The sequence below is a fragment of the Scomber scombrus genome, chromosome 6 (genome assembly GCF_963691925.1).
Source record: "Scomber scombrus chromosome 6, fScoSco1.1, whole genome shotgun sequence".
NCBI classification, from domain to species: Eukaryota; Metazoa; Chordata; class Actinopteri; order Scombriformes; family Scombridae; genus Scomber; species Scomber scombrus.
Window position 1 is genome coordinate 18,506,652 of NC_084975.1, and position 26,831 is coordinate 18,533,482.

Here is a 26,831-nt window from a genome sequence, read left to right on the forward strand (position 1 = left end):
GTTCATCAGTACAAAGAGGATGACAGACATACAGTTCATGTGCCGGTGACCCCCAGCAATGCAGGAGTTTAGTAGAATGTTAATTTTTGCGATTCATTTGAGGATTATGTCCTGTGAAAATGGTATCAGGCACTATCTTATGTCTCTGACAGACGGTTGACTGGGGCGTCTACTGGCTCCATCATCCTATACTTCTCCTCTAGAAGAGGCTCATTGCCTTGCAGATGGATGAGGGGTTTGGCATGCAACCCAACTCGGCTCTCCTGGTTCCTCTTGTTGTAGATGTTCAGCCTGTGCTCCAGCTCAGGACTAGTTTTAGTGGAACCTGTTGGGCTGGGAGGTTTGAGGTTGACAGGGTCCAGGCCCTTCTGCGTAAGACAAGAGTCCTCAGTCAGAGAAGAGAGCAGCTCCTGCACCACAGCACTGGGACTCCCTCGTGGCTGAGTGCCAAGGGCTAGGGGGCTGCTGTAGGGCGGTGGGTAGCAGCGCTGGTCGCTGTAGTCTGTGGAGGTGGAGGCCTCACGTACAGTTGAGCTGCAGTCTGTGGTTGAGCCCAGCGTGTGGCTGCTGATGCTATGCTGGCGGGCGCTGAAGCTGGTGCGGGACACTGTGGTTGTGGAGGCTTCGCTGACCGAACTGCCAGTGCGCTGCAGACGGCTAGACGACACCGCGTCAGCACTCACCAGAGTAGAGGGAAGCTGGCTGGGGTTGTTAGGCAGGTGCACGTCTATGGCTGCTGTGGTGATGACACGTGCAGCAGGGTCTGGGATCCCCATGTCTACAAGAAAACCACACGTTATATATATGCCCTTGAAATATTGTGGTGCTAAAATGTCTGTAAAAACAAAGTGAAGCAGGATCTTGTTGATACTCACCGCTGCTTGGCTCACTATAGTACTGGCTTATGTAGTTGTTCATGTCATCTTGACCATGATGATCTGAAGAGAATAAAAAGTGCACAATAATGTACTTTGTCTCCGACACAATAAAAGTGAACTATGGTGCTCTTCAATACCACTGGGTTGATATTCCTACTGTACATGTAGCTTCTATAAAATGTGAAAAGAAAATAGTACAAAATGCTTATCACATGTTTCCAGAGCCCAGGGTCTTCACATTGTGTGTTCACAAGTATCCAATTAACAATCATATACACCAAAAATGTATGAAGGTGGAATCAGAAACTATGCATTTTTGCTTGATAAATGCAATATGATAATAAATCATTAAGAGTATGATGAACATCAATTAATTAACAAATATTTCAAAAGAGCAGCTTGGTGTGAATGTGTTTCATAGATCCTAAATCAGTCCAAGTATTTCCTTGTGTTGACTGTTGGCTTAAGTTAATTTATGTTTGGGCTTCACATATTCATTTCAAGGTCCAAGATGAAGCCACTCATTGCTCAGCCTAAAATGTGACAGGGACCATCTCCAGATGATCAATAACACATGAGTATATGAGGAGCAGGTGTAGTTAAAAGGATATCTGACTAGAAAACACCATAGCTCAGATGTATCACAGGTCGCACTATGATTTATAGCTTTGATAAAGGAAAAGCCTCAATGTTTTGAGCCCTGACATCACCTGCACTGACAGCGCTTTGTTGCTTTAAGTCCTGTAAGTTATGACCTGTCACTGTGTGAGAGGTTTATAGTCCATCTAGGTGTCACACCAGAATTTTGTTGTGGACTCAAAGACAGATGTTTTTGAGAAAAGGGTGCCAACACCGTGCCTGTGTTTGATGTCCACCATTAATAAAGTGTTCTATCCTCCAGTAGGAAGCATCAGATAAGTGATGGGATGTTTAATAGTTGCAGAGGTTTGTGGTTTGCTGTAAGATTGTCTGCTTATTTCTATTTTTTGCTGCTTTCAGTAACCTTAAAAATGTTTTCAGCCTTTAAATAGCCAGCCTCCATGTACCAGTTGTTTCATTTCTAACAGATTGGCTATGAAAGAAGGCAAAGCATTTCTAATTCCTGCCAGTAAATGGATTTAAAGCAACAAAACGACTTCTCTGACATCTACACCACTTGCCTGGCAAGTTTCAAGGCACATGGGACATTTCTACATTCAACCTTCTACTTAGCATTAACACAATTTACTATAGAAAGCACAGCCTGAATTCCCCCTTGTGCACAGAGGTCCTTGATAGCAGCCTGAATTCCCCCTTGTGCACAGAGGTCCTTGATAGCCAGTTATACAAAGGAGGTAGGTGTTCCAGACGGCTACCTGCGGGCCCCCCGGGCTCCCTAGCTTTAGCTGGCCCATGATGCTTGGAGGCCCCAGTGGCCAGTCCATCCACCTCATGGAAACTGCTGCTTTGTTTACCCCACATATGGTGGATCTGCATGGCTGCTTCACGTTCTGCTACCAGATCGAGGTCCTGCTGGGCCAGGTGGGCCCTCAGCTGCCTGATTTCAAACTGAAAGGAGATAGGGAGAAGTGGTAGTACTGATTTGTCATTCAAACTAACAACACTAACAACAGTGTACTGTATTCTCCATGCTAATATCCAATCTCCTTTCGTGCAAACATCTTATTTACATGTTATTTTAACTGACTTTGGACTGTACAGTACAGTGTGCATATACCAAACTGCACATTTCAAACCTGTATAACTGTCAGACACATTGTGGACACTGTTCTCCTTTTCTGGGTTGACATCTGAGATATAGAGAGCACTCAGTGGGCAGGCTCTCAGTTACACTTAAAAAGCTAAACTTATTCTTTAGCTGGATAATCTGACTTCTAAACAATAATACAATTATGATTATTAAATTGTAAAGGACTCAATAGATTTCGTTAAGCTAATGCACAGTAATGGCTATCTGATATCCACAGGATTGCTGTAAAAAGTATTATCTAGTGATGCTATGGGTTCAATTCTGCAGGCATCTTTTATAACTTTTTGAGTACAGACTTATTTTTTCTTGCATAGAACATTGCTGCCCTCTGCTGGTAACATGCAGCTATACATTGAGCTAGACTGTAAGTTGATGGGAGGTATGAAACAAATGCATTGACATACTGCTTGTTCCTGGCAGATCTGGGTGAGACGGTCAAGCTGTTCCTCTCTCACTGCTTTGGCCTTCTCATACTGCCGGATTTCCAACTCCATCTCCACCTTCACTTGCAGCACATAGGCTGGAACAAGAGGCCATAAAATGAAGTCAGTTCTACAAAAGAAATCCCGTTGGTTTTAATTCTAACTAACCAACTTACACCTCCACCTGTAGTTTTTAAAAAAGTGGATCATGTAGTTTTTAGTATAGTAGTATTTCCTACATACTGTTTCTAAATGTCAACGTCAACCACTGTTTTGCTGAAATAAAAGCCTGCATATTCTGCACATTTATGGGCACATGACTGGAGATTGCTGCCAACAAACCATCCACAAGATGGATATAATAACAGTATCTCCCTGCAAGCAGTCTTACTTTTCTGAAGCTTATAGTGTTCAGTAAGTATTCTGTTTTTGGTTGGCTGTTTTGGCCATTATTGTATGATATTGCATATTAATGCTTAATCTTTAGGGTAGTGAGAACAAAAGGTGAAAACAGACTTCAAACAGTTTACAGTTTACTGATTCCAATTAAAATGTTTAACAGAGTGACATAAAAACCTGTTGTTAATAACACAATCTATTTTATTTCCACCGAGACTATTAAAACACTGATCCAATGTAACAATTAGATATAAAATAGAACCATTTGTGCAGTCCACTTTTTACCCTCAACAGGATAAATAATTATAAGTAATGGATGGGGTGATAATCCATTTTGTTCACACGCACAAACCATCCTCTTCAGTAAGTACTGCACATTATATTAACCACAAGGGGGAGTAAGATTGTTAAAAAAAAGAGCACAATTTCCATCAGATATAATGCTTTGTAAAAACCTATTGTTCAAATAATTTGCCTTTTGCAGCTGCTGAGAGCATTAAAACAATAAATTCATCAAGGCAGATGCTGTCCTACCATCGATCCTCATATTAAAAAAAAGAAAAAGCGAGGGAAAGATAATTGAGCAAACAACCTCAAGATTGACTGTAGCTGATACTGCAGTGTGCTCTCTGCAGTATCTATCTCTGTGACCTGACAGGAAAGGACATGACGCAGGGGACATCAGCCCCCGGCCCCTCCCAGTCTCACCATCAATGATCCTCTTGACCCTCCAGATGCGCAGTGTGATGATGAGACCGATAGCGTCCCAGGGGCTGCTGGGGCCGTTGGCCACTGTGGAGGCCACCATGGGGGCCAGAGAGAGGACAATGACAGCTCCATCAAACACCTGAGAAAATACATGCACGCACGCACACACGCACACACGCACGCACACACATACAAACACACTCCAGGTTACTGTTATCTCTGAAGCTTCCACTGTGGCCACACGGAGGTATGACATTGAGGGAATGACAATGCGGTGAAAGGGGCCCCCGAGAGACTAATAGAGACTAATAAGACCTTTGGGAGCTTACCTCTACTTTGTTCTCTATGTAATCCCATATCCCCAACACCACAATCCTGAACACCGTCTGTGACAGAAAGAGGGACAGAGATGGAGACAGAGAACAGGTTACAAACTGGATAAAATGGAAGAAAACAAGGACAGCTTAAATGAAGCACTGAGTGAGACTACATGATAGAGGCAGAAGATGCTGGGTAGTAACTCCCAATGAAAAACCTGGAAGTCTTAGTAAATAGCGTTTGCTATTGTGATTTATATTTCTTTCATTTCTCCACTGGTAATTCATCAATGACATCATATTCATACACATCAGAGGCAGCACAGTAGTATTTCATCCAAACAATTACACACACCACATTTAGCTGCTTTTGCTGATGCAGTGGAGGCTACAAAGGGCAAACAATACTCCCTTTCTCTCTGTTCCTCTTATGCCATCCCCTAACATCCCATCCTTAGTTCATATGAGGATGGGAAGTTGTATATTCAAGATTGCACTAGAGCAGAAACCAGTCGGCCTGCTGTTTCCACTGCTTCAATGTATATAATATGTATGAAAGGTTGCTTTTATTGGTATAAGTAAACCTCCAGCCGCACAAAAGTTGGCAGTGTCAACTGTAAAGAAATAAGACAAATGTGGCTGGCTGTAAGGAAAATGGTAATCAATACTGCACACCTGAGGCACTGACATTATTTAAAACTAGTGGCACAGAAAAGCCACTGCATTTAAAGTGACTGTGCTGCAGATCAATCTAATGACGCTGAGAGGGACCAGCTTTAACAACATTTAGGCCAATTTTTCTTTTTTGATTTTTTTAGTCTTTCATTTACGTACACTATCAGTGGCTCATCTCTACTAATCACAATTTAATCATGCAGGGACACAGGGTACGGAGCACTTCATGGTGTTGTTAGTATTCTAATGAGAATCTGTCGGTGTACTTCACTGGCCGCTAATACTGCACGGCATAGCATTAATCGATAGGCCGCTGCATCAGCTGTAAGTAAGACCATTCTTGAGTAGAGTGGGCGGGGAAGAAAGAGAGAGGCTCACCTCAGTGAAGAACACAGAGAGGATAGCCAGGCTGATCCAGTGGATGATGCTGGCAAACTGGAATGCATTATTAACTGTAGGGGTAAAACAGAATAACTGGTTATATTTGACTGTTATTTGTATAACAGTTGTTAGGTGTTGCGCAACACTGACAAAGTGCAGTAAAGTGATCACAACTAGTACATTCATGCACACACACACACACACACACACACACACACACACACACACACACACACACACACACACACACACACACACACACACACACACACACACACATTAATGCATGTATAAAGCCACATCATAAATATGAATCTACTGCATACAATGCGTGCATGTGTCTGCATCTCCCTGTCTATTCATCAGACTAATTGTGGACAGCCTCAGACAGTATTTCTGCTGTCAGCTGAGGAATTTCTCTTCATGCATCACCTCTCCTCCCATCTGTCTTTGTTTGCCATGTTCAGTGATCTGTCCATCAGTCCATTCATCTTTCTCCAGTCCACCCCCCAAACAAACACACACACACACACACACACACAAACACACACACACACACACACACACACACACACACACACACACACACACACACACACACACACACACACACACACACACACACACACACACACACACACACACACACAAGCCAGCATTGTTTTATGCCTGATTTCTTTGTCCACTTATTTTCCTTCACGCATTAGTCTTACTTTTCCTTTATCTGCCCTATCTCGTAAGTCAGTCAGTCAGTCAGTCAGTCAGTCAGTCAGTCAGTCAGTCAGTCAGTCAGTCAGTCAGTCAGTCAGTCAGTCAGTCAGTCAGTCAGTCAGTCAGTCCCAGCATGCATTCGGATCCTGCTGAAGGAATATTGCTGCCAGGCATGTTCTCCACTCAGATCTCTGATATCTAACAGGTCACAGTCCCCCTGACCTTCTACTTATGATAGATGATGATGTCTACACCATGTCAGACGATGTAGCTGAAGGTGATACTGGGGTGTCATGGGCCACACTGGTATTTGGGCCAACTGACATTCTGTGTTAACTGTGGAATACTAATGGGAGGGTTATATTCCCAAGACCACGATTGATCAGAGCCTGAGGTCACAGGATAGATCATCAGTGACACAAACTGACTATACAGCAGATGTATAAGACCAGGTAAGAAGGATTTACTCACATACAGTACGTGTTACACATCTATTTTGTCCATTCCAAAAACTATTCTGAGTGATTTTACAATCAAATATCATTAATTATAGTGGAATATTGTATAGTGTAGTTGTTTTTTTTAAACACCCACTGTTGTGTTAGACACAAGAGCATTATTTTACATTCCCTAACTGCCAGTACTCTTGTCTCTTCTGTCATTTTGGTTATTTTTAACAATAGCATTCAGTCATAAAAATAATAATGGTAAAATGCATGGCAGAGTATGAAATCAAAATCTTGAAAATATGTTTTCACACTAAATTAAAAGCAATCTTACTGTCCAATAATGTGATAAGTTCTTGAAAACTTGATGGCCAAACTCAAAGCAAGAGTCTGATTATCATAAATAGTCTTTATATAGAGAGACCACAGCTTAAAGGTTAATGGTTAAAGGTGCAGTATAGTAAAGAGAGTTTCGGAAACATCTGATAATGATATATTGGCTGATTATTCAAACTCATCAGAAACATTTTTGATGAGAATGAATTTTTGTGACATGTATTTTTTTCAATAGATAAATAAATCTGCCAGTTCTTTATGGTGGGCAAACTATGTAATTGAGACATTTTCAATAAAAATGATCTGAAACATACTTTGGCCTTTTTTATATTTTACTGGCCAATATAGTTAATATGTCAATAATATAGCATATTATTGTACAGTAAGGTATAGGTGTACTTCAATGAATACTTTATATGTCACTGCTATTTGCACATATTCAAACCAACAATATACATTTTTTCATTGACTATAAGGAAATTAAGTTAGGTTGCTGCTTGTTAACAGCATTGCTTAGCCTACTTCTGCCTGCTGCATAATATTGCCAGGTGCAGGTTAAAGGTGCCTGTCATTAATTAAAAGAAATAGCTGGAGTCACAGTTTGAGAAAACAGTTTAGAACATTTTAGTTATTCATTCTTGCTATTCTTCATGGCCACTTCTATTCCTTACCTTAAGCAAATATGATATAACAATATAAATATATATAACAAGATGATAAAGTACCTGCAGCTTAATTGTGTTAATTAAATTATTTTCTACGGTTGTCTGTAAAATCTATGCATTGACAATATGGCTTTGAATAATTTGTGCTGAGAAGAATCAAAACCAAAAGCCTATATTCTTAATTTCAAGTGACATCACACTGTCTTTGTTTCCAGCACTCACACTGCAACAGCTTGGTGTCTACAAGCAACTCCAGCGTCAGCAGCAGCACCACCAGGATGACACAGGCCACCAAGAAACAGTTGAAGCCCGCCGACAACAGACAGACCTGCCATAGCGCTGCCCTTCGCCCACAGCACGGCTTCAGCCAGTTAGACCTGAGCGGGGAGAGTGAGAGAGAGAGAGAGAGAGAGAGAGAGAGAGAGAGAGAGAGAGAGAGAGAGAGAGAGAGAGAGAGAGAGAGAGAGAGAGAGAGAGAGAGAGAGAGAGAGAGAGAGAGAGAGAGAGAGAGAGAGAGAGAGAGAGAGAGAGAGAGAGAGAGAGAGAGAGAGAGAGAGTATGCTGTTAGAAGATCTGTAAGCACAGATAAATGGTGGGTCTTGTTGTGATGTTATTTCAAAATGTAATACTGGTACAGAGTATGAATCTGACAGGCAGCAGGCAAGGTCAAATCCATAAAAAACAAGAAACGTCAAGATACACAAATCACGTGGCGTGTTCAACCTTGACTTTGCTCAGTTTCCTATCAGTTAAAGCTCTTCTAAGTATTTTTCAGCGGAGGGCACTATTCTGCATGAAATCATTCAAAATGCAGAGCATGCATGCTAAAATTAATTTACACTCTTGAATTTAATGTGAAGCATAAATACATGTTTTGCTGGCACTGAGAAGATGTATTAGCATGAAGTAATTCTGTGCACAAATTTATGGCGTTTTTGCTACTTTGCCCCTTTTCTCTTCTCATTTCATTCTTGCCTTTTGGCAAACCTCCCTCTTCCCACTGGAAAGCTCTCCTTTTGTGCTATCATAAGCAGTGTAGTCTACTTCAACAGCCATTAGTTAGTTTGTGCCTATTTTTGGAAACAGATTACATGACATCTGTTGTACTCCACATGCAAGCATTAAATCATTTGTTTTGTCTCATCAGAACATGCTTGTATATATAGCACTATTTGATTTAATGTTTAATGTTTAATGTAAAATATCACAACGGTGTTCAGAAAGATATTCTGTATTCTCTACATTATACACCTATAACCTTAAGGGATAATAGTCAAATAATCCCACTATTATTATTCATTGTACCCATATGATGCCTTCCTAATGTAATTTGTAAGTGATGGAGGACAAAATCCATAGTACTTGTTTTGTGTAAACATATATTTAAAAGTTTATCTGAAACTTATATATGGCTTCGGTCGCTCAAATTAGTAAAATCAAGTAGATATCTTCCAGGTTTAGGTTGTTTTGGTACATCATTTCCTCTTTATGTTGTTCCGGACAGCTTTTGAGCGCAATTGAAGGATAGTGATAAAAAAAGGGGAAATGTGTACTAAAAAGGCTGTAACTCTGGAGGATATCCACTTTTTTTGAATAACTTCAACGGGTAAAACATATTCAAGTATTAGACTTTTATTATCAGATAAACTTTGGAACACATTTCTGTACAGAATGACGACCCCATCACTTACATTGAAAATATATTAGGAAGGTAAACCTCATTCAATGTTCCTCAAAACTGTTTGAAGACAGAACTGAAAAATTGTGAGCCTATTCTTTAGAGTTAAGAAAGTGAGGTTCTGGAGAGATTAACACTTCATGTGGTTAATTCCCCACCTTGCTGCTTCACTGGGTGACATGACAGGACAGGGCAGGACAGGACTGCAGGGTGGCTGAATACCTATCTGGGTGACTACCTGGTGTGCCAACAACCTGGCTGGTTGTTAGCTCACTGAAGCTCCTTTTGTTTGAGCTCTGGATGACTGCTGGCTGGCTGACTGGCTGGCTGGCTGGCTTACTACATGATGCAGTTTTCTTGGCAAAACACTGGGGCTGCATGTGCACCATCTGGAGGGTGCAGTCATACATAGCCAAAAAGACGATTGCTTCACTGAAAGACAATGCCTTCATCTGGTTCTCCTCCTCCACATTGCTATATATTTCCCATTAGCTTAGAGTGTGCAGGTGTCCCCAGAGTGTGTGCTCCTTGTCCAGGTACATTGTGCCTGAAAATGTGAGTGTCAAACCTGCCTTAAATCCATCACTACTCTCCTCTTCAAGTTCTTCCAATCAGATATTCTGACTGACTCAGACTCCTGAGTTTTTATGGTCAATAAATAATGACACATTTTCAGTAGGCACACAGGGCTTTTCCTTCCTTTCAGCTTTGCCTTCCACACACACAATACTGAGATGCACGCCTAGAAAGCCAGATGCAAAAAGTAAAGTGTGTATGTGTGTGCATGTGTGTGCGTGTGTGTGTGTGTGTGTGTGTGCGTGTGTGCACGCATGAGGGGTGGCTGTCCTTTCTCAGAGGCAACACTGAGAAAGGCAGTATGTTCCTTTAAAAATAGCAGCTATCCGTTGTCACCTGTCCCCCGCAGGAGGAAAGCTATAGGCAATGTCTGTCAGAGGACAAGAGAGGATGCAATTTATTCGACTCTCCTCTTGGTTCAGCTCAGAATGAAGGAAGCAAACACTGAGAGAGGAAGCGGGTGCAAGCAGTTCAAAGGCATTGGGATTCATCCAAAAGTGAACTGGAGAAAGAGCCAGAGAGGAAGCAGAGGGAGTTGGAGGAGGAAGAATGAGAAAGAAAGAACAGAGAAATATGCAGATTGGGTTAAAGGATAATTCTAGTTTATTATAACTTGGGACTTGTTTTTGTAGTTTTGGCCATCATTTGGTAATAGCATACTCACCAACTTAATTACTAGACTTTGGGAACACTGTGAAGTCCCAAGGGTAATGAAACACACATTTTCAGAGGATTATACAGGTTAAATTTAAATCAAAACCCCAAGTTAACCTCAAGGCATGGGACTGCAACATGTTATCTGTTATCATTTAGTCTATAAAAAGTCAGAAAATAGGGAAGATTTCTCATTACAATTTCCTAAACAGCATCAATGTGTCCAGATGGGCTTTTCCACCCAACTAACTGTCTAAAAATAAAGATTAGATCACTATCACATAAGACAAAGAACAGCAGCCCATTACCCTATTCAAGATGCTGTAAAAAGTTAATGTTTTTCCATGAAAAATGATTTTAACAATTACTCAGTTATCAAAAGAACTGCCAATTCATTTTCTGTCTATCAACAACCAACTATTCGATTAAACATTACGCCTATATTTGGAGGAGATAACAGGCCAAATCAGACTGTCCATTATAAAAAATCCTCAGTTTACAGATGAACTTACTGGTTCAACCGTGTCTTACTGTATATACTGCAGAGTTTTCTTGTAAAATGAGGGGTTATTACTCACATTTTGGGCATGTTCCCTTATTGTCTTAGGGTCTACATAATAAACCAATGGCTGCTTTACAACCTATTTTTTCTTTAAACTGCTTTTGTCTTTTTCCCTGTCAGTCATTGTTGAATGGTGAGTATAATACTATCATAACTAATAGGAATGATGGCCAAGACTTTCAGGTGAAAAGAGAGAGGGCATCCCAGAGAGTGGAATCATTTTGCAGCTGAACCTCCGGTGTGGCACAGATTCACATCCTCTCCATCCTTCATCAAGGTCAGCAGAGGGGCTGGAGCTTGACCAAACTGTGTCAGTGCTCTCTAAGAGTCTAACCGGTGCACTCAGTACTCTGCAACAACCCTCTGTATAAGATGATGCCAACAGATTAGGAGCTCAACACCTGGGGTGACAAAGAGGTGGTGAAGGGTAATGGTATCATTAGCAGATACCATGGAGACTTTACTTAGCACCGATCTGTTCCCAAGGAACAATGTCAAACTCCATCTGCCAGTGGAGGAGAGCCAAGAAAAAGAAACATTTACCTAATGATACACCTAACACGCAGTCACTGGACATTTGTGGACCATTAGAGATGGAATGAGCAGCACACAGAAAACTCAACAAGACACCACACTTACCTTCAGGATTGAAAAGCATGATTTAACTCACACTGTGTGGAATAATAATTCATTCAGACCTCTCCCACAAGCCAGGCAGAAAAGGTATTAATTTAATAAACCTGTAAAGAAAAACCCTGACTGGAAGGAGAGTAAATGGCAGTGATGGATTACTCCAAGCTCAGAAACTTAATTTTAGGGAAATCACTTTAAACCTTGAACGCCGAGGACCTGAAGTATTTATGAGGAAATGGGGCTGCTTCAGTGGTAGAGCAAGCAAAGGAAGAAAATCATCTCGCTCTCTCAGGGTCGCGGCAGGTTCAGATCGAATAGACAATACCTCAAGGATTGGTCATGTATACATATGTGTGCATGCTCAGGGAAACATCACACACACAGACACACACACACACTGTTAAGGGCATTGTGTGTAGAGGAAATGAGAGATGCATGTGCTGTGGACAGGTTCATAAAGACATCAACAGGCCAAGCCTGCAGACTGAGGGAAGATCGAAGTGTGCCTGACTGCAGCGCAGAGTAAGGGTATTAGATCATGAGATTGATCAATAGTTGCGTGAGATGGAAGTAGTGGCATGCTGTACATGATGCCGGCTGCAGCAGCTCTTGCAACAAAATGGCAAAACAGGACAGGGGGACAAAGACATCAGGCAGAGTGACTGGCACAGAGGAAGGTGTCTGGTCACTCTGTTGAGGCCAATTCACACAGGCAGGACAGAGCTTTGGTTCCAGCCCCAGTTAAGTAACTATCACGAAGGTGGGGAAGCTATCACAAGTAGAATCTCTTTCATTACTAACTCCTGCAATTGAGACAGGGTAAAATACAATGTAAAATCATTAGGTACAAGTTAAATGTAAATTAAATCAGAGAGGTGGTGCTCTGATTGTGTGTGTTTGTGAGTTCATGGATGGATCAAGGGAGAGGTGGAAAATTCATTCGGAAGTAATGAGTCTGAAAGACTCTATAAACTTGTCTGAGGTATTGATTGTAACAAACACACAGACCCACGCACAAACACACACGCAAAAACAATGAACAACTGCAAACATGAACCTCTCCTTCAAAATGTTTGCAAAGAAAAGTCTAAAATGGTGTCACTCAACGACTTGCACTGCTGTGCCAGGCCTCTAAATAATCCATTGCAACTCTTGATTGATGTCTTGATTGCACATTTATAACAGAACAACTATGCTCAGAGAAAAAACTCCATCACATTAGGGTGAAGACTTGAGGCAGCTGCCACACAATTATATTTCTTCACAAAATGATTAATCGTTCTATGAGTCTAAACAAATGAAGGCAGCAATTCAATCTCTACATGTTCAAGACTTAGATCACTATACCTGGCAGCAATTCATCTATTCAAGCACACCTGCAAATTATAGTTTTGTTCAAATGTGTTACATTAGTTAGTACACTTGTCTCAAGCCTTTTGGCCTTTTGCTGTTAAAATTAATTAGTGTCTACTTGTGACTCTGAATCACACTTTTGAATGAGTTGTGAACAGTTCAACCAAAGACTGATATTCCCTTCTCAGGGTGATTCATTTGAATGATTTTTTGAAGCTTAAATCAGTAAAATGACCTAGAAAAGTCAAACAAAACAGAAAAGAAAATACAATTCTGTGTTTTCTTTTTTTAAACCTTTAAATCATCATGGGAACTATTTATTTGTTGTGTCTATTTCATTATTTAAAAATGGCATAACTCAAACATTACTTTTATGGTAGTGACTATTTTGATGGATGTTAAGTGGCAAATATCTCAGACAGAGCTTTTGAACTTAACATATTATCTTTGAAGATGTAAGGGACAATGTCAGATACTAATCTGGCAGCATTTTAAAATGATAGTATTTGACTCAGGTTTTCTGTCTCCTCTCAATTTCTCTCTCTTTACTGATAACTATAGAGCCCTGTGGTTCCTCCAGTATGAACTTCAACCAATTCACACCAATCTGCTGAACTCAGCAGGCTCGGGCAGTGGAAAATGGACCACAACTGTGAGCCTGCAGGCTACTGAACAGATAGAGGTTGGAGGACTTCGTCCCACTCAGGCTATTCAACCTATCTGTGTTACACTTGCTCCTTAACTTACTTTATACACTTGAAGAGGCATTTAATTTAATCCTTCATAAGCTGTTTTATTCGGCTTCTGATTCACAGGTGGAGCCTCCGCCTAGATTGCTTGGAAATCAAGACAAACCGCAAATTCTTTTCCTGTGTAACCACTGCTGAGTCATCTTTGTTGTCACAGCCTAAATAAGCAAAGATGCTCTGCAAGTGGAAATCAAGCTAAGCAATAAATATGCTGAATAAAATGATGTAATCAATTGTACATTTTATTATTAATCTTACAGTCTCACACCTGGGGAATTAGCAAACACTTTTGCAGTGAATGAACAAATAAACAAAATTCAGACTTTAGCTAGGCACTTGCAGCCCCTCTAGTCAATAATTAAACATATTAATTCAGCTTTACCTTTCCACTCTTTCAACATTAAATATTGCCTCCTCTTCCCTCACGTCCTACACTGTGGTACAACCTAGCAAAGGGTACTCAAAGCTAGTCTTTGCCAAAGAAATGGGCCACATACTAAGCAAATGGAGATGGATGGGGCTCCATGTGCAAAACAGCAGAGAAGCTGTCCCTGATAAATGGGTTTTCACCAAGACACTTGATCTCTCTTGCTCTCAGCCTAAAAAGCAATTTCACACTTTGCATGTCTGTGAATATTAACAAACCCTCAAACCCTGCACTCAAATGTCATCTATTGTGTCGCACATGGTGCCAGGCAAGAGAGCCAATTTGATGGAGAGGACTGTTTCTCTGTATGTTTGAAATAGAGTCAGAGGGGAGAAAAAGAGAAATCTAGCTCTCTTTTCAGACATCCATCAACACAGAACAGGTATAGTATGGCTCTGGTTCCAAAGCCCTGTGAAATATTGCTGATGCCAAGATTCATATTGGAATCTGGCAAGGTCCTTCAGCTATTATTCTCCAGTCTAGATTTTTTCAATTATTCCATCTTACTTCTAATTGAGCATAATCAACCAGTTTGATAATGTGCAAGTTAACATATTGCTGCTCTATTGAGGCATTGTAGTGAGTGAAAAGTGGCAAGAGAAATTCATTTCACCTGACACTGTATCAGCTAGCACTACAGCACTACACAGATCCTACACTGCTGTCCAACATGGACAGATATGACATTCATCAAATGGAGCCATTTTATTGTGATTTGCAGCCAGCAGCTTTGTGAATGAAAGTGTGGAGGAGGGTCGTTTGCTCCATGTATCCTTCTCTTTATCCCCTCCGCCTCCTCTCTCCTCCAGTCAAAGCTGCAGGTTGACCCATATGAACCATCTGTCATTGCTGCAGTGCCTCACACCTCTCAGACTGGCCCCTGGAGATCAACAGCATATGCTGCTGCTGCTGTGAGCAGCCAGCTGATCTGGGAATGATAACCCTGGAAAAGTGCGGGCTGTATATCCCAGGGTCCAGAGACTGAGGCCATGCAGAAGCCTGGCCTCCACCCAGTCTGGAGATCATCATAACAGGTCTTGATTAAGGTAGAAGAAAACATACCACCTTGCTTCTTAACCTTATATTAAGAATGATTGGTTTAATTGAGAAAAATCTGCACAACTTCATCAGTGGTTACTGCTCTTCAAGATTCATTTACTGTTTACTGGCATATCCTGAATGACATGATGTGCAGGCAAATGAAAATAACCTCTGATTAAACAATATTACATTACAATGTAGATGATTGCACCTTCCAAATTGTAACCAAAGTTTTAAATGCTATTTTAACAGTCAATTTGTGTGTGGCTTTGCAAATGTACAAACAGCAGTTGCAAATAAAACTACTAGACCTAGTAATTCTCTTTTTGTAACCCGTATTAAGGCAATGCTGAATTGCTACTATTAAAAAATAGAGACATGGAAGAATATGAAACTTCTTAGTTTTTTTAAACAAATCTGAAATTCTGAAATTACCAATAAATAAATAAATAAATAAATAAATTAAATTTTAAATTTTATTTTAAAATAACACATATTAATATGAAATAATAATTAAGTAACCAAAGGTGGGTGTGAAATCACACCACCCTCACCCTGGACCTTCAAGCAAGTTCTGGGGGAGATGGTGCTGCTAAAATCTATTAATAATTCCATCCAGCTCACCACTACACAGAAACTGCAAGTCCTGCATGTGCCCCTTGTAGTCCGCAAGAACATGCACCTCCTACATAATCGCCCACGTCTCCTGATAAAGAGCCATGAGCAGCTGCCATGCTTGACTAAATGTGCCTCTATGGCGTGTATTCTTCTGCTCTTTTTTTATTATTATTTTTTTTTTATAAATGCAGCCATATGGAACAAAACAAAACCAAGCACACATCATCAAGGATTTAAGCTCAGTTCACAAGTAATGAGCCTTTTCTTGTCCCATCTCTGACCATAAAGCTATTCTTTTGATCCTGACTTTTCTTTTCAATGCAAAATCAAATCATAACCAGAGCTCAATACAAACCAAACAGCTGTTTTTCATGATCAGATTTAAAACTGAATGCACTAGCTCCTGCACATGATATAGTTCCATCCCAAGAAGGACATGATTAGCTGAAAAACATCTCAGGAATGTAAGTCATTGTAAAAAACAAACTGTACTGATAATCACCAAAATCACAGCTCAAGACCACTGCGACACCAGTGGCAAAGGTAATGACATTGGTTTGCATTCTTGTACACAATAATTCACAAAGGGGTTAATATTTTCCTATGTAGTGCAGTCCCTTCTATAAAACACAGGATAAATAGTTTATAGAGTGGACAGAACAATGCAAATCATTCGGTTCATTGCTCTCCTGTCAGGGTCTTTAATTAATATAAAAACTCTTGAGCATACAATACATCCCACCTTGATACCCTGTGTCATTCCTCTGATGTTACACACATGAGTCACAAAGGCAGCCAGAACCTGTGACGTACCGTCTGTTTTTCCAAGACTGTTTCCAAATGACAGACGTGTGTATGAAACTACGATGACTGGTATGTCTTGGAATGTCTGTCACCTGAAACTCAGGAATTCTGATCTAAAAAACTCCCTGAACATACTGTATCACTCACATGGGTGAGTTATCTGGACTCAGAGTGAGAAGAATGAATGTTCCTTTACTTAAAATAAAGAATATTTATATTGTGTTTGTTAAACTCCTTAGAGACATGTCTTGGCGCTGCATGACTTTTCCACTGCACTGTGCCAAATCCCAGGGGGACCAGGGTGTCATATGGTGCCATATGAGAGCGCCCACTGTGATGATAATTTTGCTGGGCTGCCAGATCCTCCGCTGCAGCATTGCTATGTGTGTGTGTTTACTGCCCCTTTTGTGAGCAAGAGTAACTGAGAAAGACATGAGGTAGGATGAGAGAGTGGGTGTTTAGGACAAGACCCATCTGTCCCTGCCCTCTGTCCCACAGAGCCATCGGCCCGGACAGGCCAGGCCGGGCGACGTCCAGCCGGACATGCTCAGCTGACACACCAGGGCTTGGATGGCGAAATGCCGGATGCTCTAATTAAGCTTATGCTGTTTGTCGACTTTCTCTGCATGGATGCCAGCATCGCAGCATGCCAAAGGGTTGTGAGTCACGCTTCCTGAGTGGAGCGCCATGGACACTTGCTACAGGGGTGCTTTAGGAGGGGTGTGTCCTGTCCTGAGAGTACTGGGCCTGCAGGATGGTGATATGGTGATAAGAAAAAAACACAAACCCAGGACAAGCTGGCCTCGTGGACAGAAACAGCACTGCCACAGGGCTCTGACATTTCAGGAAAGCTACGGTGCTAACAACACTCTTTGTTTTCTGCCAGAAATCAACATTATAAACAGAAGCTTGTCTGCTAGAGAGAAAATTGCTGTGTCACTGAGCTGAAATAGATTGAACACATCAGTGGAGACATTTTCCATTTAAGATGGTGACACTAATAAATTCGTCGCAAAATATCCTCGATTCCCGGACTCTAATATAAAATGAGGGGTGCTTCAATACGCCAGGTGTAATTACCATGTGCAATAACGAGCAATGGAGAGAGTGACGGCAGAGCTTTTCTCTGCCAGGTTGATTATAGATTGTAGTAATTGCAATTCTGTCTTAATTTTGTATATATTACTTTCATGCAACAACCAGAGACAATGTCTCAGACTTGATATCACTAGTATCTTCTTAACTGTGGTGGCAACATCAATCAATACATAATGACATCTTAGGCTTTTAAGTACACAAGTTAATATCAGATTTCATTGATAATTATACTGTTAATTTGTTTCCAGCCTCTTTAAATTGTACAATCTTTGATATACTTCAATGTCAAAAATGAAACTTTTCCGTGTCAGAACTAAATCATGAGCTGCACATTCCTTGAATACTTGGCCTCATGCTCTACCAGACCACACTTAAGTAAATGTTTCAGGCTAATCATGGCAGTTGCAAGTGTTTATCAATTACAGAATCATCTCAAAAGACATTTACTGACTGTGGCCAAACAATGGAACAAAACCAGAAAGTGAAGAGAGGTGGCAGAGTGAATTTATGGGACATACCCCTCTCTGTTGTCCTCTTCATCCGGGTTCGAGATGAGCTGAGATCCAGCAAGGGATATATCAAGGGCGGCCAAAGGCAAGTCTCTGTAGGCGAAGCTGACCAACTGGACAGGGGCCACGCACTGGTTGTCCTCCTCCACCTGCTGGGAGATCACCTCCAGCTCTGAGGCTCCAGTTTGGGGAGGGGCCCTGTGGCACACACACATAAACACAATTGGAGTAACATTAGAGTCAGAAAACTAATGTGTATGTTGATAGTGTTGTCTTAAAGGGCCATACCTGGTAGTTGGTGTGAGGTCTACAGAAAAGACAGCAGAGTTTGGAAGGTTGTATGGAAGTGTCCTATTTAATTACATTAGCCACTGCAAAACTGTTCCAGGTAGCAAATTGTGATAATAATTACAGTGATTATAGTTAATTTTGAAAAAGTCCTTGTTTCCAGTCTCTATTGACACCCTTAACAAGGACACATTTCCCTGGCAGGCCATGAAAAGGTGGTATATGTACATTTCATATTAGCAGAGTATGCAGTGAAGTTAGTGTCACACCACAGTAAGCACATAGTATTAACAGGTTATTGATTAAAAACACAAAATATATCACCTTTAACTACTAATTGTGCACTTTCATTGCTTCTGACTACTTTCATAAAGCATTGATAAATGTTTAGAATGATCTTGTAACTTCAAGACAGCCATTGGCTTCTATTCATCACAAGAGACAGAAAATCAAACTTAAAACTAGCCTGTGATGAGTAGTCTATTACAACACAGGTAAGCAGCAACCTTTTTAGGGCAAAATTTAAATTTTTCTTTCTACAACATTTATTGTTCCTCTCCAGCATTTGATTTTGTGAAAACGTAGCTTATGAATGTAATGTTTGTCTGCAGTCTACTCACACATAATTACACATGCCATTTTGATTTATTTGATATAAGTTCTCTGTAGAGTAAGCTATATTTGGCAAAGCCAGACAAAGTCTGCCAATGAGGTCCTAAAACTTAAATGTACAGGGTGGGTTGTGATCCTACAAGCTCAGCCAATAGCAGACAAGGAGAATTTATCCTGGAACAGCAGTCTCACATGGCTTGGCAGCCGTCCCAGTGCAGCCAGTGTGGAGATATCAATAACTCCAGTGCTTAACGGTGGAGGAAGGCATTGATTACAAGACACAGGGAACAAAAGCCATCGGGTTGGTGAATTCTACAACCTCTGTGCTGGAGGTGAAATAGAGTGGGAGGAAACAGTTAGTAGAAGATCACTGAGCTGACCCACCTTTCTGTTAAATGTTAATGTAGGTAGACCAAGATAGGAAAATAGGTCTTTTTTTTTTTTTTTTTTTTTAAAGACTTAGTTCTGGAGTAATAATAATGGACTCTCTTAAAAGGTTGTTTTGTTATTTTCATAGGAAACCAAGAATTACCTGATCTATTTTGGCTTAACATGGCACACTTTGGCTATCCTAAGTACATATAAGGTCTTGCACATACTCCCTTTAAATATCTGATCATTTCATTATGTGAGGCCTGCTAGATGTGTTGTTTAGCTTGAGGTCAAAAACCCATACATTAACACGCTCGCCACAAAACACGCCTGCGCAGCCTAGCGTTATCTGTAGACTTGGCACCTCTGACCAACTGCAACAAAGCCACTAATCAGTCATGACAGACACAAACTGTTTAGTGCATCAAAATCACATTTCCAGACAATCACAGAGTAGGCCAGGAGCCATTATTTGCAGAGCCCAGTAGAGTGGCTGGTTGCCATCCTGAGGAGGGAGTGGAGGCGTCACATCTGAACACTCTGCTCTCTTCAATGATGCAGGCAAGGACAGCCAGTGGCATGCTAAAGGGCTGGGATCTTTACAGAGGCATGTGATATTAGCAAAACACCACAAGGAAGCAAAAAGGTTAACATAGAGCGTGCATGGCTAGGGGGGGGGGGGGGGGAGGTCTCGCACCCATACAAAGTAAAGCTAAGGCTAACCATGAACCCTGCTTCTACATCAGCCAGTGTTTATGAATGCAGGTCTAACATACATGTTATTGCTCATAAGGCTGCAGTTACATGAACTTGCTGCAATATATTATAATGCAAAACAAATAAATGAAACAATGATAGAAATTATTATTATACAGTTCCTACACAAACAACTAACTGGTACTGCTTATTACACTAAATTCATTAGTCAAATATGTAATATGTTCTTTGGCATCTGTAATAAATAGAAATGTGTTTTGACATAGTGTTTTAGAGAGTTTTAAAACTTGATTTGTATTGTAAGGTCTGGTTCCTCCTTGTATGTAATCATTACCAGTGATTGCCTCCTCCAGTGTAACTGCAATCCATAGTAATTCCCCAGACTTTTTACATCACAATGCAGAGATCAATAGATAAAAATATAAGAGCCAGCTAAGCTGAGATCCTTCCTCTCCAGTTCTTACTCATTTCTCAGGAAATGTTGTTGTTTGTCACAACATGACAGACATATTAATTTTTCTTTCTGTCTTTCTTTTAGCTTAAATAAGTTTAAAATTGTATTAATTTGTATAATTGTATTATTAATAAGTTTAACTCTACATCATTTCAGCTACAACAAGGTGTAGTTGAATAACAGGCTCCTTACAGAGATACTCTGAAATACATGCAAAAAAGCATATTTTCACTTAGACATTTTTAACAGGAACATTCTATTCTGGCATGAGTTTTTTATGCAGCTCGCTGTGAGAAAGGTACTCAAATACCACTGAAGTCCGATACTGCTGAACTCTACAGAAAGCAAAACTAATTTATATCTTTTTACTCTGAATGCTAACCCCCATGCACATATAGCAGGTTCAAATGCTGATATAAGATACATCAGGAGGGAATATGCTAAGTTCTTGGTTCATGTTAGCTGCCAGTGAAGATGAAGTCTGCATATACGGTTAGAACATGTAACACATAAAAGTAAGACTATTCTTTATGTGGTATTTTTTATTTTATTTAATACTTTTGTTATTTGGTGAAATAGAGTCAGGTCAACTGCAGCCGACATTTTCTTGAGCAGTATTGGTAGATAATAGTCTTTGGTTAGAGAGGCTGTTGTGGCTCAATGGTTTTTAATTTCAATTCTGCACACTTGCTGTGAAACTGTAGCTGACATGTCCTATAGCTCAGCACTCTCTCAGCACCCAGGTGTAACTGTACAGCAAGGCAGTGCTTAAAAAAGGGGGTATGTGTGCAAGAGTCAGCACAGGTAACAGCTTAGATCATTATACTGCTATGAGAATTCCAACACAGGACAACAGCACTGACCAATGGGAGAATAATAAGGCTGCTTACAAATAGCAAGAAGACAAGGGATGAGATTGATGCCTTCTTTAAACTTTTTAAATCACCTTTCTGAGCAATAAATCCTCTGCTTCTGTCACTTCAGTTGATTTTAAAGTGCTGCCTCAGCATGAACTGGTACTTTCCAGAGGGCATCGGTATCATTGTCATTCTGAGTGCTCACTGCATGGTATTTCTAGCCAGCTGTCTATAACCCAGCCGCTCTGTCTTACCCAATAAGTTCGTATAGGGACACTTGGCTGCTCTTCGGTGCACGGCAATGCACGGCAATGCACGGCAATTCACTGTCCTGATATCATCAGGAAAGCTAGACAAATGTGCCAAATCACTTACATGGGCACTGGCCAGTTTTTCCAGCAGCAGTGGCTCCTGATACAAGGAGTGCATTTGTAAGATCAGATCTTACAAATCAGGCAAGACCCATGCTTTCAAAGTCCAAGGTGAAATTACAGCAGTTGATAATTCCATTGCACAATGAAAAATGATGGTGGTTTGTTGGTCTTTGTAGTCCTCTCTTTATTGTTAATAGAGCAAACACGGCTTTAACTCATCGTGGTATATTCACAACACCTCATTTAGCAGTCAGAACAAAATGACACAAAATTTACTCTGCAGACATCCTACAACAGCTGCTTGATCTCTAAAAGCAAATGCCAAACACAAGCATTTTGTTGGGTATGGAGACACACACACACACACACACACACACACACACACACACACACACACACACACACACACACACACACACACACACACACACACACACACACACACACACACACACAATGCCTAAACAATCTTATTTAGTGATTGACTGTATCGTCTTAAATAGTTTGGACATACGTGTTTTAGTGAGGAAAAATCAATGCATTGTAGAAGAAGTTTAAGCAACTTGTATTCACTGAATAATACCATCAACACTATGACACATTATAGCCTTAGTATTTAACCATAAACTGGAAGTGGGTATGTGGCATTCAGAGACTATTTGTTAGAATAGAAATGCTCTAATTAAGCAAAAAATGATTGAATTAAGTAGATTTCATTAATACATTTGTGATGAACCTACTTTTGATTCATAGAACTGTGAAGTGCAATTGAAATTTCAGCATCTCTAAATGATGAAATACACATATAGACAATAGTTGCTTAAGCTGTGACCTGCTAATCAGCAGACTTTATTCTGGTGATTGGAGAGAGACTTCATTATGCCGAGAAATTAAAAGCAGCATGATGCTGAATCACGTGACACAGAGGTTAGTTACGTAATGTTGGCTGACCTGTTTCAAAGCCACTGGGTTCCTCTGGGAGGGGTGGTGTTCACTCTTTGTGCACTGAATGAGAAAAAAAATGTACAAACTCCCAGCAAACAGGAAAAGCACTGCCTCATCAATGGAAATGTAGATTCTGTGTTTATCTTTAAAATGCAGTATTATTTTGATTATTATTTATTAATTTGTTGTAAATGAGCATCTAATATGTTTCCTATAATGCCTCCCACTATTTCCAGAGCAATGATACTATGGCGTTACAGAGCACAGGGAGAGAGACAGAGAAAGTGAGCACGACAAAGAGAGGGAGAGGGTGAGGGAGAGAGAGAGAGGAGAGAGAGAGAGAGAGTGAGAGAGAGAGAGAGAGAGAGGAGAGGGAGGAGAGAGGAGAAGAGAGAGAGAGAGAGGAGAGAGAGAGAGAGAGAGAGAGAGAGAGAGAGAGAGAGAGAGAGAGAGAGGGGATTTACAGCAGCATCATGTCTAAGAGAGCAGGGGTGAAAATAACTCCAAAGACCTTTCTCTGCATGAGAGTTTCCCATCTGTCACTATACAGAGAATCATCGGCATTCAGCTACAATACATCATGCCTTGGTACTACTAACCGGTCAGCACATTCTCTGCATTGTCTGGTTACAGATGTTCTGCCATGATTATTTCTTCAAATTGACTTGTAATCAACCATTAACTGTACTAATCTGCAGGTCTAAGGCCCAGAGAGAGATCTCTGTTGGTTGGAAGCAGCATCCTGTGCCTTTAACCAGAAGATGCAGCTGACTGAACCCATTTTGCATTCACCCCTCACTCAACTCCACTCCACCTCCTCCCACTCCGCTCCATTCCCTTTCTCCCTCCCTTTTCCCTTCTCTTAGCCCCAACCATGGCTGTCATCAGAATGCAGGGCCTGTCTGGGGGACCACACACAGAGTAATTATTAATAAGAGAAGATGACAAGTGAGCATCCCTCCTGAATGCTAAGAAATGCCAGCGAGGACTGGAGATTGCTGGCCGCTCTGGCTCAGAGATGCTGGACGAAGCCGAGCTAAGCTTTCCCGCTGATCCCTGTAAAAGTCATTCACAGGAGGAGCATGGGAATATACAGGTCCCAATCTGCCATCGTAGCATGCTGAGATGCCCTGTGCATTAGACTGCATGCTCATAAATAGAGATTTAAGATTTCACACTCTCTGAGACATGGTTTCAAACAAGAATCTGGTGGGTGTACTTACTGGGGATTGCTCATGTTGAAGTCTTGTTGCTTCAAATAGACGTCCACGCTAAATTACCCTGAGTGTGAAATGGTATTTCACCACTGCAGAGACCTGGCTCCTACCATACCTATGGAAAATAGAAAAGGACAATGTATTTACTGCGGAAAAAGAAAATTGTGACACAAATCATGGGTAAACTTCATATGCTGAGGAAGATTGTATGATATGATTGAAAGCTAAGAAAAGCTACTAGTGGACCTCATGGTGAAACTGCTGCTATTTCCAAGATCAAGAATGAACTTTCAGTCTTACAGTAAAACCTTCAGCTCAGTAGTGTATCTCAACTGTATGCACAATTATCACTATCAGTGCCTCTGTGTGTGCTTTTCCTGATGGGGCCCTGTCCTAACTTCTGCTTCAGCTATGCTCTGTTCAGCTATTTTCCTGGGGAGCACTAAACTCTAATGGATTTTAAATCTCCTCCAATATACACTTCGCTCTGTGAATCAGGGGCTGGGGAACATCACACCTCTTGCATAGCAAGTACAGCAGGATGCTAGCTCTTTGTGCCACAGGATAGAGAACCATTCATATCCAAGTCCGTTCAAGTGAAAGTCCACTTCAGCTGCTTTGTATGTAACAGACATGACATGACCAGACAGGAAAGTCACAAACACATAGCCATTGCATTTACAAAACACAAGTTTAAATCTCAGCATTGCAATGTAGATGTACTAAGATATAAACTATAACTGTCCTCATTACACATTTGCATTGTTGTTCATATGAAACACATCTACCTCCCTGATTTACACAGTATTACACGGATTCAGGATAGTATGTGACACACAGAGAAAACCCTCAGACATGGAGAGGTGAGGAGTATTCAGACCACAGCAAAATAATGTAGTGAAACACAGCAGATTAAATGCTACTCAGGATAAATCAGCCCAGGTCATTCAAGGGCTCTGAGTGATATTGTTCCACTGCAGCAGCACCAAAAAATGTGGTCTTTAGCCTAATACTCAAGGGGGAAAAAAATTGATCGCTATAGGGTCTGCAGAAAGTCAAAGAGGTCAACACCTTGCAAAATACTATAGAAGGAATCAATGCAGAGGTGAACACAGAGGCAAGTGGGATCAGTGTGAGTCCTTCAGGAGGTATAATTTACAACTCAGCAAAGTATTTTTCTGTACTTGAGTAAATCACAATATCACAATCAACATCTCGAGTTGCCTCTTATGACTGTAAGTACAGTTTAGTCGTCAGCGGAGGTGGGGCAACATTTTTTTTTACTATTTCATTGCACGAAGTAAACACTGTGGGCTGTTTCCTGCCCAGCCTTTTGCATTTAACCTAATCAAAATGCATTTGCAATTATTTCCTACCAAGTCGTAGGGTACACAAACAGTTATGGTGCTGTTAAAATTTCCCCACTGTGCTCAGAGGTCACGCAGTGGTTCTTGTTCACGATTAAACCGACACAAATACATCCACTACCAATTAAACAGCAGCTCGGAAAGAAACACAAAGACACACTAACCTCTTGTGTTTTCTTGCTCTACATTGTGTAAAGTGTGGTCGTGACTCCTTTGCCCTCGCAGTGATGATGGTAATATCTCCCTCCTCGCCGATGATGATGATGATGATCAGTGTGAGGGAAGCTCGGATCTTGCTGGGAGAAGCCTGCGATTCCTCTTAAATTTCCGTTAGCCAAGCACCCGTATCGCATCTCAGAAGACAGCGCACGACGAAAAAACCTACTCCGGACTGAAAGCACCATCCTTCAGCAGAGACGACGAGGCTGTCACTAAATCAGGGAGATAATGACATATTCAGATGGGAGGCACACTGTGCTTGCAGGGCTTCCCCCACAATCACACCAAGGACTCCATGTGCCCGATAATAAAAAGATGAGGTTCACGACCGGGAGCTGTCCAGGTTCTGAAAACGGGATTCCAGCGGCTATGATGTGTGACGAGTAGCGCCGTCAACGCGCAGCTCACTTGACTATTTTTAAATTCGAAAACACACACACACACACACACACACACACACACACACACACACACACACACACACACACACACACACACACACACACACACACACACACACACACACACACACACACATACACAGAGTAATATCAAATCAATAATATATAAACATTCAATATCCCTATTATGCTACAAGAGCTCGCAGACGTCACTCTTTCTTTGCCACCCTGGAAGCGTCGACGTAGAAAAACATTCTCGCTTCACTTCACCTCTTGAGCTCCAGAGTTCCTCGCGATAACAACTCACCCGCACGAAATAAAATCCTAATACTTTTACAGTGACTTTAAAGGTTTCTGTGGGGCTCAATACGGACTTCACGGCGACCGAGTCCTTTTTTTTCTTTTTACATTTAATGCGGTTCATTAGTCTGCAGTATAATATCCTCAGAGAAGATTTGCCTTGTTATTTGATAAGTACCCCAAAAATGTACAGGAATTGGGAACTGGAAAATCCTAAATATAAGTGTAGTGGAGAAAAGTCATTGGGATTAGGATAAAAGTTTTAAAAAACAGTCATACTCCAACTTTTGGTTGCCAGGTTGGGAATATACCCTTTGA

General features: G+C 41.0%; 1 protein-coding gene across 1 annotated transcript; it reads right to left on the bottom strand.

The window, feature by feature from the left end:
- Positions 1-137: 137 nt before the first annotated feature.
- tmem266 (transmembrane protein 266) lies at positions 138-24,246 on the bottom strand. Its single transcript, XM_062421508.1, has 10 exons — positions 24,233-24,246; positions 18,400-18,588; positions 7,911-8,065; positions 5,528-5,601; positions 4,487-4,543; positions 4,158-4,296; positions 3,033-3,148; positions 2,234-2,426; positions 846-938; positions 138-778 (listed from the first exon to the last, which is right to left on the bottom strand). The coding sequence occupies exons 1-10, from the start codon at positions 24,244-24,246 to the stop codon at positions 138-140; spliced, it is 1,671 nt and encodes a 556-aa protein (XP_062277492.1).
- Between the last annotated feature and the right edge of the window lie 2,585 nt (positions 24,247-26,831).

What these genes read in the sequence shown, in the direction of transcription:
- tmem266 (XM_062421508.1), bottom strand. An exon ending in GGTCAAGAGGATCATTGATG is followed by an intron (nt 3,149 to 4,157) that starts GTGAGACTGGGA and finishes CTCTTGTTCCAG; the next exon opens with CCTATGTGCTGCAAGTGAAG. An exon ending in AGATCTGCCAGGAACAAGCA is followed by an intron (nt 2,427 to 3,032) that starts GTATGTCAATGC and finishes ATCTCCTTTCAG; the next exon opens with TTTGAAATCAGGCAGCTGAG.